The 18,654-nt window shown below is 41.4% G+C and overlaps 1 protein-coding gene across 1 annotated transcript; it reads right to left on the bottom strand.

The window, feature by feature from the left end:
* Positions 1-697: 697 nt before the first annotated feature.
* Positions 698-16,410, bottom strand: TMIGD1 (transmembrane and immunoglobulin domain containing 1). The gene is made up of 6 exons (XM_043585549.1): positions 16,286-16,410; positions 14,125-14,403; positions 9,156-9,431; positions 2,922-3,025; positions 1,791-1,831; positions 698-1,253 (listed from the first exon to the last, which is right to left on the bottom strand). Exons 1-6 carry the CDS (start codon positions 16,365-16,367, stop codon positions 1,250-1,252), a joined length of 786 nt encoding a protein of 261 aa, XP_043441484.1. The 5' UTR covers positions 16,368-16,410; the 3' UTR covers positions 698-1,249.
* Between the last annotated feature and the right edge of the window lie 2,244 nt (positions 16,411-18,654).

Here is an 18,654-nt window from a genome sequence, read left to right as displayed (position 1 = left end):
GCAGATCTCTCTGTCTCTTGCTGTGGCACATTTAGCCACTGCCATAGTAGAAAAAAAAATTGTTTTTTTTCTAAATGAGAGGGTGAGCACAGCAGGGACATCAAAGTTGGTTCTGGGGGCGCCCGGATGACTCCGCTCGTTGCGCATCTGACTCTTGGTTTCGGCTTAGGTCATGATCTTGTGGTTTGTGGGTTTGAGCCCCCCATTGGGTCCGTGCTGACAGTGCAGAGCTGACAGTGCAGAGCCTGTTGGGGATTCTCTCTCTCTTCTCTCTCTGCCTCTCCTCTTCCTGCGTGCACACTCTCTCTCTCAAAACAAATAAATAAACTTAAAAAAAAAAAAAGGTGGTTCTGGCCAGGATGGTCTCTCTCCCTAACACATCCCACCTGTGTGGGAAAGTGAACCAGAGACTCTTAAGGGAAAAGAATGAAGAAAGAATGGAAACGGGCAAAGTCGAAGACAAATTAGAAGAGCTGCAGTTTAAAACAGGTGTATGAGAAGGAGTACAGGCTGATTCATAATTAATGTCCCTGGATCTAGGCAAGTAACTGCTCCACAAGGGCAGAGGCTGCTTGTGAACAGACCGCTGGCTAGCCCCCGTGCCCTGCAGGTTTTGTCTCCGTCACCATGTAAAGCTCACCAGGTCTGCAACTGTGTCACCAAACCACGATGAACTGAGAAAAATAAGGACATATGCTGACATTTTCATAACGCTAAATTTATTCCATTTAAAGGAGTGCCTTATATTCTGAGATTGCATCCTTCCTTTTTTGAGTCCTAAAACGTTTCTTTTATGAAACAGCAGCTAAAGTAGATGATAATTGATATTATTATGTGCTTTCTTGGCGAACTTAAAATATCGATCACTCTATATTCAGCTCTCCTTTTGATTTTGGTTTTGCACCTTATTTGTGAAACCCAAATGTCCATTAATCTCCTAGCTAGAAAAATATATGCTAAATGTTTACCAATCTCTCTGGAACAAATCTCAATTAACATACCTTTCAAGAAGAAGCCTTAACAGAATCTTACTTTTCATTCTTAATAGCGTTCTTCATAAAAATGTTCTGCAAGTATATCAAGTTAGTCATAACAACTACTGTTCAGTGCTTAATGAAACACTTCTTCATAACCTCTGACAATTTGACAGGAGTGAATTTAATAATAACAATAAATACAGATGGGACTATATAAATCAAGGAAGTCCTGATGCAAAACTCTTGCTGTGTTAGATGGCGTCTCAGCTTTCTCATCTGAAATGAACCAAGAAATCAATTATAACAATGATCATAGCAATATGAAAAAAATTCAAAACAAGAGTCATGCCCTTGGAAGGAATGCCTTTGTTCTTTTAACCCACTGCTTACTTCTCCAATGCTGGAGCTGACAGACTAGGCGTTATTTAGAATGAGGACTATGGCTTCTGACCTTGTTGTGAGGGAGAATGTAGCATGGCTTCCCCCAGGATAGGCCCTCTCAGTCATTTACATCACGTGGCAGTACAGTGAAGGTGCGGCTTAAGCATTAGCCCGAAACTTCCTAAATGGAGAGCAGGCTTAAGACCAATGGTACTCTCCTGTTCTAGAAAACCTTCCAACCTAGCCTTGCCTGTCTTCCTGTGAAGTGGAGGCAGATTCTCCTCCACCCTCCATTCTTGTCAGAACCTTCTTCTCTTCACCTTCCAGCACCTCCCATCTCAGGAGGAGTTTGCCTAGGATGGTCTTTATGTTGCACACCACTGTTACCCATCTGCTTATGGGAAATCATTGGCCCCAGCCCAGAGTACTTACAAAGCTGTTTCTCTTTGAGGATCTTCATCCTTTATGCAGAGCTAAAAGCAAACACAAGGGCAATGAGTTTGCATGCTTTTCTAAGGCAGATAAACATTTTGAATGCATCATGGTGGTTCAGGGGATAGGAAACCCAAATGTCTGTTAATCTCCTACCTAGAAAAATACACATCAATACAGAGATGCCTGGAAATACAGACACCGCTGCACTAGTCCAGATCTTGTGTTTTGGCCATGTTAATCATTTCTGTATTGAACCTACAGAGATATAATCCTTGAATCAGAATGCTTCCAGGATTCTTAGGTAGTTGATTCTCTCTTTCTTCCTTCCTTCCTTCCTTCCTTCCTTCCTTCCTTCCTTCCTTCCTTCTTTCCTTTTATAGGAAAAATTTGCTTTGGATTAGAACTGGGGGTTGGGTGAATTTCTTCTTGACAGACATTGTTGCCCTGAATTACACGCAGTTACCATATATTTCAAAGAGATAGTGCTGTGTAATTAACTGAGCCTAGACCACACTGGCTTTTCCTTCAAGGCTCTCTGCCACTTTTGCCTCCCTTTGGCATTGAATTAACTGGTGGAGCCAAATGCAAGGCATTCACCAATACACACACATACTCTGCATCAAGCTAACCAAGAAGATTCACCATTCAACAATTCAGACTCCAGTCGCCCCCCCCCCCCCGCCCCAGCCCCAGCCTCCAGTCCCAACCCCGCTGCTGCAGCTGCCCTTGTGGCTGTGCTCAGGAGGTGAGCAAAAAGTGCCACCTTTTTCATGCAGGTCTCTGAATCCACAGCAGATGTTTCCCTGTATATTTATTTATTGTACCAGAGGTACCATAGCAACAATAAAGGGAAATTTAAAAGGAAGAAAAAATCAGCCCCAAATCCCCTACTCCTAACACCACAGCTATTTTCATTCAGGTTTTGTCCATATGCACTTCCACTCTTTTCTTAAAGCCATCCTTATAACATACATACAATTTTTATGCCTTTGAGCAACTTCCACTTTAGGTCTTTAGACAGACCATATTGTCCAAGTATGGCTCCCAATTCTAGAGTCACTTATACAGCCAGTTGTCTGCCTGTATTTAGATGATTTTTTACCTAAATATCTTAGAATACTTCAATACCTTCATTATACTTTTTCTTCTAGCGATGAGTCCAAAGCACAATGTCAGAAAGACCACAACACATGCAGCAATAATGGGTTCTATGGGTATAGCCACACCTTTATCTGTTGGAAATGCAAACACAGGAGATAAGAACTAACATTTATATGCTTTTTTAAAATTTTTTTTAAAAAATTTATTTATTTTTTGAGAGACAGAGAGGGAGACAGAGAATCCGAAGCAGGCCCCTGGCTGTGAGCTGTCAGCACAGAGCCCGATGTGGGGCTCCAACTCATGAACCATGAGATTGTGACCTGAGCCAAATTCGGATGCTTAACCGACTGAGCCACCCAGGCACCGCTATATGTTTCTCATTTATATGCTTCTACTAAGTCCCAGCCATGGCGCCTTGCACTCAACATGTATCATCCTCCAAACAACCCAGAAAGGTAGGTGTTAGTAACCTCATTTTGCAGGTGAGGAACCTCTTGTCCAGAGTCACAGAGCTAGTAATTAGCAGAGATGGGTTTTGAATCCATCCCTTTGTGAAAGGATAATTTATTATAATATGAATCACTCCCCCCAAACGGGTAATCAGACCATTTTGTGCTTTCTTCATCCAAAATTTTTCCACTCAGAAGGTAGAAATAGGCTGAAATCAATGGTTTTTCCTGCCCTTTGAAAGCCCAAAAGATACTGGGAGGGATCTCTGAGAAAAGGAGGGAGGAAGGCTTTAAGAGCAAGAAAAGTTGAGGAGCCTGCTGGACTAAGGGGAGAGAGGCCTGTGGGCCCCAGGAGAGGTGGGGACCCTTGTAGCTGTACTGTGATAGTGCCTTAAGCAGGGAGAGGACATTATATAAGGTGACTGCACGGTGCCCCTAGGGAAATGGGACTCTGAGCACCAGCCTTCCTAACCTTGGCAAAGATTTTCATACCTTTCTAAACGACGTGGAAGAACAGAGAGTCTACTTCTTTTTTTTTTTCTTTAATGTTTATTTATTTATTTTGAAAGGGTGGGGGGCTGTGAGTGGGGAAGGGGCAGAGAGAGAGACAGAAAGAGAGAAAGAATCCCAAGCAGGCTCTGTGCTGTCACACAGAACCTGATGTGGGGCTCGATCCCGTGACTGAATGGAAATCAAGAGTCGGTCGCTCAACTGACTGAGCCACCCAGGGGTCCCAGAGAGTGTACTTCTAACCTGGGTTAGAAAGAGATCAGCAGCAATCATAACAGCCTGGAAATGAAAACCCAGCCCATCGTTTTCTGAATACCAGGTAAACTCAGAGCTATTTTGTTCATCAGGCACTGCAGGCACAGTGCCTGCACTTGCAAGCTTCCCAAAAGCCTATGAAAATATTTGAGACCTAGAAAATACATATTGGTTCCAAAATATGAAAATAAAGTGGCAGATTGGTCAAAATTAATAAATGTTTAAAATATCTATAAAACGTAGCTTTATGTCAACTGTAACCCAACAGCCAAATTTAAACCTTAAGAACCACATTAATAACTTATATATAATAAAACTCAAAATGTATCTGTTGGAAATGCAAACACAGGAGATAAGAACTAACATTTATTAGTTTTCAATAAATTTTTACAGCAAATTTCAAAATTTTTCAGCAAAATTTTTCAGCAAAATTTTTCAGCAAAATTTTTCAGCAAAATTTTTACAGCAAAAAAGTATACTCTGTGTGATTCATTTTAATAAGTTTGATATGACATGGGATGAAACTTTTTTTAAAAAAAATTTTTTTTTAACGTTTATTTATTTTTGAGACAGAGAGAGACAGAGCATGAACAGGGGAGGGTCAGAGAGAGGGAGACACAGAATCTGAAACAGGCTCCAGGCTCTGAGCTGTCAGCACAGAGCCCGACGCGGGGCTTGAACTCACGGACCACGAGATCAGGACCTGAGCCGAGGTCGGCCGCTTAACCGACTGAGCCACCCAGGCGCCCCTGCAACTTTTAAAAGTAAGATCAACAAAGATGTTTAAATGACCTCACCCAAGCCCCTGGATTCTGATGCCACCCCGGGACCAGGGGCAGGGAGCGGGGCTCCAATCTTTGCTAAGATAATATTTTAGGAACTTATAGGAAATAAGTGTGCTATTTATTGTGCCCTTGAGTTTGTAGATTGAGTGTGGTCAAAAAGTTTTTACTAAATGACTACTGTGAGGTAGGTATGGTGCTCAGCCCTGCAAAAAATAGGTCAGACATGGAAGGCCTCATGGGGCTCACATTCTAGTTGTGAAGACAGACATTAAACAAACAAAAACCACAGACTGAGATCAGTGTTATAAAGGACATAGGGTCGTGAAATAGTATATGAGGGGCAAAAGGTGGAAAGGAGGGGAAGAGAAGACTTTAGATAAATCTCATTTCAAAGCCCAAGCCCTATTTCCCTCAAGATTATAAAATAGCATTTATCCCTCCGTAAATGTATGACACACTTAAACCACTTACCTTTTACTTGTTTTCTTCTTTCCTGTATGTCTAGTTACTGTGCAGGGTAATTTGGGGGAGTAAGTAGATTAAGCATCCTTTACTCTGGCTCTCTTTTAGCTGTTACTAAAAATTTTTCTCATGAGAGTGTGAGCTGTACCAATATTCTGGAGAAATTCTGCTCCGTGGGCCTTCTTATAAGCACCGGCCCTGTGAGAGCCAGCCCTGGGGGACACCGAAGAGCCTTAACCTTAGCAGGGGCCCTTTCTACTTTCAGTGCCAAGGAAAGATGTCAAAATGAAGGGGAGGCAAAGGAGGGACAATTAGGAAAAGAAATCAGAATTTGGTCAAAGATCTGGATATTTTTACCAAGCTGAATTAAATGAAGCCCCACATGACAGCTTTCACTCCTTAAACAAGCTGATAGAAACTGCCTGATCCACTAAGGCTCCCTTTGGATTTCAAGTTTCTAATGAAAGTGACTTTGGTCAGTATAACTGCATCTCTCCTGTTGTCCTGTTTTACTCTCTCTCTCTCTCTCTTTTTTAATTTTGTAATGTTTATTTTCGAGAGAGACAGTGTGCGAGCAGGGGAGGGACAGAGAGAGAGGAGACACAGAATCCAAAGCAGGCTCCAGGCTCTGTGCTGACAGCTTAGCACAGAGCCCGATGCAGGGCTCGAACTCATGGAGCTGTGAGATCACGACCTGAGCCAAAGTCGATTGCCCAACTGACTGAGCCTCCCAGGCGCCCCCTGTTTTATTCTCTTATTTGTAACCAGATTTGGTAATTTTTCCCCCTCCATATTTATTATGCAAGAAAATCCCAACACACAGGGTAAACTCTCGTGCTCAAGATCTGTAATTACACTTCTAGTTTTGCATGGCCCCATTTAGAAACTACCCTACGGAGTCCTGAAGCCAGGAGAGGCTCGTGGCAAACACATTCAGCCTGAGCACAGGCAGCAGAGCACTTATTGCTGTGAAAGCAGCTGACAGCCTGGGAAATAATAGAGCAGGAAGAAATAAGAAAAACAAGTTGGCTTGGAAGGGTTCCATCCAAAACAGGATCCTGCCCACCTGAAAGCCAATTTGTCAAGCTGACATCCTGCTTGCCACACAAGTTGTATGTTTTTTTTATCTCGCAGAGCACTTAAGATTCCTTCTTAACCAAGAGGGATGATATAATTCCCTGATCTCTGCGGGTAGCTTTTTACACCCAGTTAGAATGGCATGGCTGGAGGCCCCACCTACTGAGCTTTTGCAGGGAGGTGAATAGCCACAAGCTTCAGTAAGCTGCCTCTTCCACTGCTTCTACCCCATGAGTACTTGGGTTATTTGTGGGTTTGGTTTTTTAAAGCGGACAGACCCTGGGGGTACTCTCACTGCCCTGCAGGACAAATTACTGAGCATGCCAGTAATCACGGTAATGGGCATTCAACTGGCAGCACCTCTTTCTCCCCACCAGCCTCTCTGTTGGTGTCCCAGACCCCCCTGAGGGGCAGGAAATAAGCCCTCTGGTCACATCGTCCATCCAACCCTTCTGGCAGGGATTCAGTTGGCTTCCTAGGAACTAGCAAGAAAGGCAATGAGTGGGCACAGGGAAGCAAACGGCAGAGTGAATAATGTTCTAACAAGAAATAGGAGCCTCAGCTTGTTTGGCTGTTCTTGGCGTACTGGCCTCAGACCAGAAAATGTGTGAGCATTTTCTGCATCTGCTACACCAGGTATCTTGCCTTTCTCTTTTTTGTTTTTTGGGCTTTTTTTGGTATTGTTTGTTTGTTTTTCAGAAAAATAAAATTTTATTTCAACTGATCAACATTATCCAATTAGAGTAAGAAGGGAGTTCATAAATGTCCCCAAACTAAGGCTTTCTAACTGGAAAATTAACTTAGCTTGCCCAAGTCTGCAGATGACATAATCGGGTATGCCTCTCAGCTTCATAATTGCAGTTTTAACATGAAAACAAACTTAAAGATTTTTTTGGTATGTTTTTGCCTATATATTCAGCAATCAAAATTAACATTTTTTCTGACAGCATGAGAGAGAGAGAGAGAGGGAGAGAGAGAGAGAGAGAGCGCGCTCATGAGTGGGGGAGGGGCAGAAGTAGAAGGAGAAAGAATCCTAAGCAAGCTCCGTGCCCAGCGCAGAGCCCGACGTGAGATCATGACCTGAGCCGAAATCAAGTCAGACTCTTAACTGACTGAGCCACCGAGGCACCCTGCAAAATTAACACGTAAGGGTCTTACTAAATGTTTGTTTCAAATTAAAAGAGATGTTATCTAAGAAAACTTAAATATTTTAACCAAACTTTCAGGATCTGTATCAAAAAGGAAGTTATCTTTGAACTTTTATTCAGTGAACAGCAGCAAAGAATGATTGACAGGCTTGATTGTTGCCAATTCTGTCTCACACCGTCCTGCTTTTTCCCCCCGGCTGGGGCATTGTCTAAAGAAGTCCCCAAGACCCAACATCCTCTACAGGTCTTTTCTGCTGTGCTAAGACTGCAGCTTTCTTTACCCTGGTATCAAGATGGCTATTCCTACTCAGGCATCACAGCTGCGTTCTTGAAAGTTTCTTTTTGTGCAGCTCACCTCAAGGTCAAATTTTGCCACAATTGCCAGTGGTAAGTGGAAATGTGGGAACACCGTTCTATATTCCATTTGCTCTCTGACCTCATTTCTTTCTACTGTCTTCCTTGCTTTCTCTGCTCAGGTCCCCTTTCTCTTTTTGTATGAATGAGAAATATGAGGAGGGAAGAACATTTGAAATTTCATTTGTTCTCTGTTATTGAAGAGGTGAAAAGTCTGGGTGGATGAAGCATGAAGCCCAAGAGAAAGACATTTTTCCACCATCTTCCCCCTCCCTCACTACTGATTAGCCTATAGATTACAATTTCAGGGTCAAGAGTGATTGTATTACTTTTTTAATTTTTTTATTAAAATGTTTTAAATGTTTATTCTTGAGAGAGAGAGACGGAGAGAGAGAGAGAGACAGAGCATGAATAGGGAAGGAGCAGAGAGAGAAAGGGAGACACAGAATTCGAAGCAGGCTCCAGGCTCTGAACTGTCAGCACAAAGCCCGACACAGGGCTTGAAGTCACAAGCTGTGAGATCACGACCTGAGCCAAAGTCGGATGCTTAACCAACTGGACCACCCAGGCACCCCAAGTCAGGAGTGATTTCAGAGATTCGTTTTCTTATCTGTCTTCCCTTCTTTATGTGTTTCTGACTTCTTTTTCTGTTTATCATTAGGCTGTAAACTCAAAAGTCCAGTTCCTACAAACCTAGTGGCCCAGGAGAATTTACAGAAGTACTCCTCCCTAAAAGCCAACCAGAATTATCTGCTACCACTTGGTTCTAGAAAGGACCTTTGCTCAAAAAGCAGTGTTTCATATGGAATGGGCATGATCCCCTAAATGGAAGAATTAGAATTCTTTTTTTTTTTAGGTTTATTTATTCATTTTGAGAGACAGAGTGTGCAAGTGGGGGAGGGGCACAGAGAGAGGAAGAGAGAGAAAATCCCAAGCAGGCTTTTCATGATCAGGTCAGTGCAGTGCCTGATGTGGGGCTCAAACTCATGAACCATGAGATCATGACCTGAGCTGAAGGTGGATGCTTAACCAACTGAATCACCCAGGTGCCCCATGAATTAGAATTCTTAGTGGAAATTTCTTGGATAGGGGTGATTCTCCAAAGAAAATCATTGGCTATTAACCATAATTAGCATCATCATTTGTTGCCACACAAAATGTTTAGTGAGAACCTATTCTGACTTTTGCACTGTGCTGGATATTACTTAAAAAGAGAGTTACCTTTGACAATGAGGTGAAAGTCCTTGGTCTCCATTTGCAGAGGTGAATTTGCAATGCAGCTATAGGTTCCATTGTCAGATTTCTTGACTTTGGTGATTGACAGTTGAAGAGACTCACTTGTCTGTTGGACTTGGTGATTTTGCTCTAAATTCAGGATGTTACTGTTTTTGTACCACATCATTCGAGCCTGGGGGTTGGATTTCACATTACAAACCAACTTCACATCACTGCCTTCCTCAACGGTTTGCAAGTCGTCTCCACTCAGAAGAGGAGGAACTACAAGACTCAAGCATTTAGGCTTAATTAGTGGATAAGCAGTAGTTTACCGACAGTGTTCAAGATCTTCCTTCAGTCTGTCTCACGCAGTCATTCATTCATTGGACAAAAATTTATCAAGTACCTACTTTATGCCAAGCGCTGGACTAGGAACCAGGGATACAATGGTAAATAACATACATCCAGTTCCAAACATTATAGAACTTCCATGTGGTAGAGAAGATAAACCATGAAACAAATGTATATGATGATGAATCTGTACCAAGTAGACCATTTATAGCACTACCTAAGAGGATAAGCCTTGAGTCTTTGCTCTCTGAAACCAATCTGTACTAATATGTTGGAGAAAACAGTATAATATAAAAAAAGCAGGGATTGCACTTGTCCCTAATTCCATCTTACACCACTTTCTGTGACCTTGAGAAAGTTACTGAATTGCTAAGCAGCTGCTCACTTTCTTCATCTAAAAAGTGGGACAATACCTATCTCACAAGGTACTGTACAGATGAAATGAGATAACACCTGTAAAGAATTTACCACAATGCTAGTTACTATTTTTATGGTGGTGGCGGCAGCGGCGGAAGCCGCGGCTGCCACGGTGGTTTTGAGGTCTCCTCACATCCTCAATTTTTGCATTTTATCTAACCGCATTTGCCCTGGCCACATTTCCCAATGCATATTTACATTTCCTCAATGATTCTCTAGAAATAATGTCCCCCTCCCAGAAGGTGCTCCGATTGTGGCAACTTCTGACATCTATGGAAGGTGAATGTGACATTCTGGGTCCCTCTCGTCCCTCTGGGTGAGCCAGTCCGTACTCCCTCCATGATAATGGCAGTCCTAGAGACATAGATACTTGAACACATTTATCTTCACCAAATAATTCCAACCCTCACCTGCACCAGGGCTTTCCAACCAGGGCTTTCCAACACCCACCAAAGGGGAGAAAAGGCTGAGCTGACTCTTTCTCTTCTCCATGCCCCTTGCATTTTCTGGTTAAGGTGTAGAAGAATAATGAAGTGCTTGAAAAGCGGGCAGTAGGAAGGAGTTAGAGTCAGGGAAGGAGGAAAGAAAGAGCTTGTGTAATCTGCACACTGAATAATTAGACCCTGAGTAGGCTGTGCTATTAATAACTCTTTCAGAAGAATGACATTTTGCTGCTCTTTGGAACGAGCTTGAATTCTGTATCCGTATCCAACAAGGATGTTATATGGTATTCGGATATGTTGGAAGCTGCTACAATAGAGAATGTAATTATCAAATATACCATAGGACCTATGGACATGTCCTATTAGTTGTTCCGTTTGATTTAACCATTGAAGGTCAATTTTAAATCTTACCAGCTATATGTGAGTATTCCCTTTTGTAAAAATAGTACATTTCAGGTAAAGTTAAGGTCCTCCTTGATTCCATATTGTTTGCTTCCTCCCCAAAGATACCCACTGCTATGAGTTTGACATAAATCCTTGCAGATCTTTTTTGAAAAAACAGGTTTTTAAGAAATGTTTATTTATTTTTGAGAGAGAGAGAGAGAGAGAGAGAGAGAGAGAGAGAGAGCGAGCATGAGCAGGGGGAGGGCAGAGAGAGAGGGAGGCAGAGAATCCCAGGCAGGCTCTGCACTGTCAGTGCAGGGCCCGACGAACGGCTTGCATCCACAAACCACAAGGTCATGACCTGAGCACAAATCAAGGGTCCAATGTTCAGTGGACTGAGCCACCCGGGGGCCCTGAACAAAGTTTTTTATACATATAATTTATCAATAGGAAATACACTGTATTGTTTTTAGGAAGCTTATATAAAGACTTTACTCTCTCAAAAGCTTGCATGTTTTTGAGATATATCCACTTTGAACCACAGAGATCTAGCTCATTGTTTTTAGAGTGCTACAATATAAGACTCTTGAATCATTTTGATTGGTGGGCATTATTTTCATTTTTAAAATGTTAATGCTTTAATAAATATCTTTGTATATGTTTCTTTAAGTACATTTTGCACGCGTTTCTCCAAACTTACACCATCTAGAAGGAGAAACACCGGATCACAGGGTAGGCACCCTTTAAATTTTGATAAAAATTGTACAAGAGGTGGTCTGAATTTATACTTTCAGCAGCAACTGTGAAAGAAGGGTCAGGTTCTGTGAGAAAAACTTGTTTCTGCACACCCTCCCCCAAATTGTGTATTATCAAGCTTTCATGTAGTTCTCAATCTGCTATTTATAACAATAATAATACTTCCCCAGAATTGTACATTATATTCTTATCACTTTTATGAGCTCATTTTGATTTATTGATTATGAGTTTGTGCCAATTGTTGTCATTACGAATCACTGACCAGTTGGCTTTTTTATATGTGCTTAGCAACAGCCACATTTAGGAGGTTGTTGTAAAGATGGTCTGAAACATGCATTCAGGTTGGAAAACTGAAAATCTTTTCTTTAAGCCACCACACGCTATCTGCCATGTCTCCCTTAGGAAGACAATGGAAGGGCACTGAGGAGCCTGGGGAATGGTGTTCTGTTCTCAGCTCCAGCTGTGATAATTTGGGCCCTCAGTCTGGGCCTCCGTTTCCTCATCTATAATTTTTTTTTTTAATATTTTTTATATTTTTTTTATTTTTAAAAAAAAATTTTTTTTTCAACGTTTTTATTTATTTTTGGGACAGAGAGAGACAGAGCATGAACGGGGGAGGGGCAGAGAGAGAGGGAGACACAGAATCGGAAAGAGGCTCCAGGCTCTGAGCCATCAGCCCAGAGCCTGACGCGGGGCTCAAACTCACGGACCGCGAGATCGTGACCTGGCTGAAGTCGGACGCTTAACCGACTGCGCCACCCAGGCGCCCCCCTCATCTATAATTTTATAAGGATTATAAGACTTCCAAGATCCCCTGATAGCCTTGAGTACTATCAAAGTAGCCAAGAGGTAGCTTGCTAAAAACCACATTTTACTGATTCACAGAAAAAAAAAAAAAAAAAAAAAGCTCCTTTGCCCAGGAACATGCAAATGTTTCACCCTGGAAACCCAAACTGTAAGATGCCAGTATTTTCCAGAGTTGGATTCTTCAGCCTTTCTTCCACCTTTTTATTTCAAGAGCAGTGACATCCATTTTTCACAGAAAAGTTTGCTGAGCTCATGGAGTCAAATGCCTTTGACTTTATTATAGGTTCTGAGTCCAGAGCTACTTCTTCCACCAAATCATACCACATCGTCACCTTATCCTACATCACCCCTCTCTGTATTATCCATACCTCCCTCACATAGCACCACTTTCCACCCAAAACACCTATGTGATCACGTATATGGAATTACTTGTAGGGCTCCCTTGCCCCCACGTAGTTCTACCAATGGGTTACCAATACCTGAATCCATCCATCAAAGAGTCTCCTCATTTTGGGTGTTAAGGTGTTGTTAAGAGATTCCCAGGGTGCCTGGGTGGCTCAGTCAGTTAAGTGTCTGACTCCTGATTTCAGCTTGGGTCATGATCCCAGGGTCATGGGACTGAGCCCCACGTGAGGCCCTATGCTGAGCATGGATCTTAAGATTCTCTCTCACTGGGGGCACCTGGGTGGCTCAATCGGTTGAGCGTCCAACTTCAGTTCAGGTCATGATCTCACAGTTCATGGGTCTGAGCCCCATGTCGGACTCTGTGCTGACAGCTCAGAGCCTGGAAACTGCTTTGAATTCTGTGTCTCCCTCTCTCTCTCTCTGCCCCTCCCCTACTTGTGCTTTCTCTCACTCTCTCTCTCTCTCTCTCTCAAAGTAAATAAAGTATTTTTAATAAAAACTTTTAATAAGTTTTTATTAAAAAAAAAACTTAGGGGTGCCTGGGTGGCTCAGTCAGTTAAATGGCCGACTTCAGCTAAGATCATGATCTCACAGTTTGTGGGTTCGAGCCCCGTGTTGGGCTCGGTGCTAACAGCTCAGAGCCTGGAGCGAGCCTGCTTCAGATTCTCTCTCTCTCTCTCTCTCTCTCTCTCACTCTTTCTCTCTCTGCCCCTCCCCAGCTCATGCTCTGTCTCTCAAAAATAAATACATGTTAAAAAACTAAAAAAAATTTTTTAAAGATTCTCTTTCACTCTCTTCCTATGCCCCCCCCCCAAGGTAAAAATAAATAAATAAAGTTAAAAAAAAAAGATTCCCAATGAATGTCTAAGTAGGACACAAAGCTAGAAACCACAAAGGAAAAGATCAGGGGTTTTAAATACATAAACATTTAAAATTTCAATATGGCCAAAAAAAGAACTATAAGAAGATCAAAAATAAATACAAGAAATACAATAATCTCAAATGACAAAAGGTTAATTTCCTTAATATATAGCCCTTATCCAAACCAATTTTAAAAAGACAACTAACCCAATAGAAGAATGGGTAAAGAACATGAACAGGCATTTCACAGAAAAGAAACATGAACAGCCAACACATTTATAAAAAGGTGGACACCCTTATTTGTAATTTAGAAAGTGAAAATAAAATTTCAAACCAGGCTGGCAAGTTCTTTGAGTTGAGGATACTCGATGCTCACAAGGGTGTGGGGGAGTAGGCCCCCACCTGCACTGTTGTGGGAGCATAAATTGGGCAATTTGGCAATACCAAGCAAATGTTAAAACGCATGTAACTCTTTAGACCCAGATTTCAAGTACCACTTAATATAGTGCAGACAGCACAGATTGACTTGCAATTTCTTCCCCCTCACTCACAAAAGACATTCAGCACCACCGAGATGGACACCGACTGATCCCTCCGTAGCTTGCAAGTAAAGGTGATTCCGTGGTCATTTTCACTGATGGAAGAGACACAGACAGAACTGGAGTTGATTTTATTTCCAGATTTCAAATCCACTGTCCCCTCTCCTCGGTACCAGAGTAGTTCTTCCTCCCTGGTGTGGTTTTTAACAGCACATTTCAGAGATTCTTGGGAGCCAAGCCAAGTGTCCAGAATATAGTTCTCAGTTTTATCATTCACAGTTAAGACAGAACCTGAAAAGGCAGGAAGAAACTTTTAACATAGACTGAACATTCTAAATAGCAGAAATAGGGGATTGGTTAAATAAATCATGTTACATCAGTACAATGAAATACTCTGCAATAATTAAAAATAGTCATATTGATCTATATGATTTAAAAGGGAAAAGATTAATAAAGATAAAAATAATGTATTATTAACTAAAAAAAGGAAAATGTTAAAATGATGGTTACAAAATCTTGCTGCACATCAGAATCACCTAGGGATCTTTAAAAACATATTGATGCTTGGCTTCCTCACCCAGACATTCTGGTTAATTGATATGAGTGCAGTCTGGGCATTGCGTTTGTAAAAAACCTTCAGACAATTCTAATGTACAGTGAAGTTTGAGAACTACTGGGTTAGAAAAGGGTATGTACAGAATTACCCTCATTTACACACACATACACACACACATTTATGAGGAAAATTTGGGGGAAAAATCTCCCTGTGTATACTGAATAGAATTAATAAAAGTAGAGAAATGCTTTCCAGACTTAAATTGTTTAATTCAAGGGGTGGGAAGTAGCAAAACAAGGGGGTGGGAGTGGGAAAGGACAAATGAAAACAAAATTGAAAAATACATAAGACACAACTCTAGGTGAATAGGCAGAATGTAAGTTACATCTGTAATAATTCCTATAAATACATAAAAATTGAATATGCAATTGAATATGGGCAAAAGTTGATTTGGAAAGATTTCTGATCTGTTGATGGGATTGTGGAAAAATGGGTCTTGCATTTCTGATGTTTTAATATTGTTTTGGCAGTGTGGTAAAATAATTGTTGGTTAAACAACTGGTTTGTAGGGTAGACAGGTTATAGAGTGGATGATCAGGATATATAACAGTTGTTTTTAATCTCTGATTTTCAGAAATGCATTCACTGTAACATACCTGAATTTCAATTTTTACTTTCCTAGTTCAGAAGCAAGTTAACAAAAACTAAGAATGACTTTAGCTGTCACAGACTTGCCCCCTACATAACATTTGTTAATATAGCCTGTAAACACATGAACTTTTCCTTTAGAATGCATAAACTACTGATGAAAATAATGTGACTTTGCAGCCTAGGATTTTTTAAAAATCTAGAGGAATATATACCAAAATATTGTTGAGTGCATCTCTGGATGATGGGATTTGGGGGACTTTTAGTTTTCTTTATTCTTTCATATATTTCCTGAATTTTTTTTTTTACTGACTAGGTATTACTTAAAAAAATTTTTTTAATGTTTATTTATTTTTAAGAGAGAGTGCTAGCGGGGGAGGGGCAGAGAGAGAGGAAGACCAAGAATCTGACGCAGGCTCCAGGCTCCAGGCTCTGAGCTGTCAGCCCAGAGTCCAATGCAGGGCTTGAACTCACAAACTGTGAGGTCATGACCTGAGCTGAAGTCAGATGCTCAACCGATGCCTGATTGGGGCATCCAGGTGCCCCAATATGTATTACTTTTAAAACGGATGTGCGTGGGGTGGGGGGTGGGGTGCGAAGGGTTCGGTGAGATCCACTTCCAGACTGGGGTAGAGAACAAGTTCAGGAAGGATTTTCCTGTAAGTGGTATGTTCAAATAAATAGCATAGCCTGTTTGGGATGTGATTAGTAATGGAATGCATTAAAATGTAGGAAAATTCTGGCTGTGGCTCTGGAGAGAATAGAACATTTACTCTGTCTCATAATTACCAGAACCATAAAAATATTTTTCCATTGACTGTTATGTCATGTTGTCTGACTCCTGTACTCTGAGCCATATCAACTGTGTATTTGGTGATTTGGATTTTGGATTTTCCCAATGCCCACTGATAATTTTTTAATCTGAAATTTTTCTTTATTTAAAAAGAGACCAAAAGAATATGAACTTACTTGTCACCTCACAGGGCAGAAACAAAATCACTAAGAGAAGAAATCTGCACATTCTCATTAGGCAACTGATCTTCCAGGCCATCTTTAACAAATTTACGTCTGGTCTGCTGGGGGGAAAAAGGGAGTAGTTGGTTCTGTACTTTGGTCTATGCTGAGTTTATGAAACGTCCTCTTGCCTATTATGCATTTAAAATAAAATCCCAGATGAGTCATCCCAGCTGTAACAGTACTATTTCTAGTTTTTAATTAAACAATCTTGTTCTGATTACTGAGTCCAAAGTACTTTTAGTATTCAGGATATTTTTTTAAGGCAAGAAAAAGAAAACCACAAGGAAATAGGCTTTAAGATATAGGGCAGCTATAGGTCAGCCCCGGGGAAGGTAGAAACAGTCCTCCCTGGAGAAATTGATAGAATGTCATTTTAACAGAAAGAGAAAGAAACTCCCTTCATTCACAGACAGTCTCTACTGAACTGTAGTAATTCTGATCTTGAAAGCCTGTCTTGGGTCATTTTTGCAAAAGTTGCTTTCTGCTAAAGAGAGTTGTTGAGATTGTTCCAAATCCCATAGACTCAAAAAGTTAATGCCTTAGAGAAGACTCAATTGCAGCATAGACTCTAGTCCTTTTTCTTTTTTTTTTTTTTTAAGTTTAATTTATTTGGGGAGGCAGAGGGGCAGAGAGAGAAGTGAGAGAGAATCCCAGGCAGACTCTTTGCTGTCAGTAAAAAATCGCCTGACGTGGGTCTCCATCTCAGGAGCCGTGAGATCATGACCTGAGCTGAAATCAAGAGTCAGACGCTTAACCGACTGAGCCACCCAGGCGCCCCCCTACTTTTTTTGTTTATTTATTTATTTTGAGAGAGCCAGGGTGAGTGAGTGGGGAGGGGCAGTGAGAGAGGAAGAGAGACAATCCCAAGCAGGCTCTGCACATGCAGAACCCAACGACTCAGGGCTCAAAGTCATGAACCATGAGATCATGACCTGAGCGGAAATCAAGAGCTGGACGCTCAACCAACTGGGCCACCACCCAGGCGCCCTTAGTCTCTAGTCTTAAACCATGTTAATCTCTTTGCTTCCTTCCACCCGTCCCCCATACTCTCCCTCAGAATACCTATTCTCTTCAACCCAGGATAGACTAAGAATAAAAGATAACAAAGTCCTTCTTTTTTCCTTCTATGCTTTTGCTGCTGCCATCCATCTCCCTAGATATTCTCTACTTCATCTAGGAAAAATATACATTTAATTACTTCCTTTCAAGGGTACCACTATGAATATGGTAGAAACACATACTGAATGCTTTCTATGCAACAGGCACTGTACTAAACACTTCACATACATTATTCCAATCTCAGTGAAGTCCCTAACAACCCTCTTGACGTCATTTCTAAAGGTTTAGAGAGATTATATCATTTGCCCAAGATCCCAAAGACAGTAAATGTCAGGGCCAGGATTCGAACCCAGGACTTCCAGGGCCAGACTCTTAATCACTGTACTGCCTAGACTGATATTCTCCTCCTTTAAGAAGCTGCTCCTTCTGAGCCCTGGCCGTTCCATAGACCTCAGTAACTTGGAGTTTCATCCCTGTATTACAAGTATTAACCTTCAAGAGCTGTAACATTCCTACGACTGTGTGGATGGGCTTTGCTTCTCCCCACCCCAGGCCTGTCCTGACAAGAGTAAGCTTCATTCCCACCAGACTCACCCTTTCTGGCTGGCAAGCCTGAATCAATATTTCAATAAGATGCAATTAGTACTAACATTGATTCTTCCGTAATTTTAAAACTATGCCAAAAAAAAGATTTCTATCCTACCACCGTAATAGTGGTGATTTCAGAATCTGGTCATTAATAGAGTTTTCTCAAGCACTGTCCACTGTAGGTGCCTAATAAGTGCTGAGTGTGAGCTTCTTAGCAGACCATACCCTTCCCTATTAATTAAAGAGGAGGATGGATGTCACTCACCCCTTCCCTTCTACCACATTAGACAGCATCTTTTCAAAATGAATTTCCCTTACTTGACTTGTTTTTAATTTTTACGACTCTCTATATAGAAGACAAAGTTTTACCACTTACCTGCTAAGCTCTGAAAAGGTGACTTCGTTGGCCACTTGTTTCTTCATCTGGGAACCCTGAATCCTTTCCCTGTTACCATCTTTATAATACTTGAATTTGAACACTTTATGACAGTAGGGTCAAGTACACAAAATAAATTGGGTTCAAAGTCTCTTTCTTTTTATGGATTCTTAGAGAAGACACTAACTGGGAAAGACATCTTCTTCAGACCTAAGTTTTCATGTGTCTCTAAATAACTAGGTGGGGCCAGATATTACTAACAGTGATGTAATTATTCCAAGAAAACCTGACCTTGTGC

The sequence above is a fragment of the Prionailurus bengalensis genome, chromosome E1 (genome assembly GCF_016509475.1).
Source record: "Prionailurus bengalensis isolate Pbe53 chromosome E1, Fcat_Pben_1.1_paternal_pri, whole genome shotgun sequence".
NCBI lineage: Eukaryota > Metazoa > Chordata > Mammalia > Carnivora > Felidae > Prionailurus > Prionailurus bengalensis.
The sequence above is the reverse complement of the archived record's forward strand: the minus strand, read 5'-3'. Positions and strand labels throughout refer to the sequence as shown.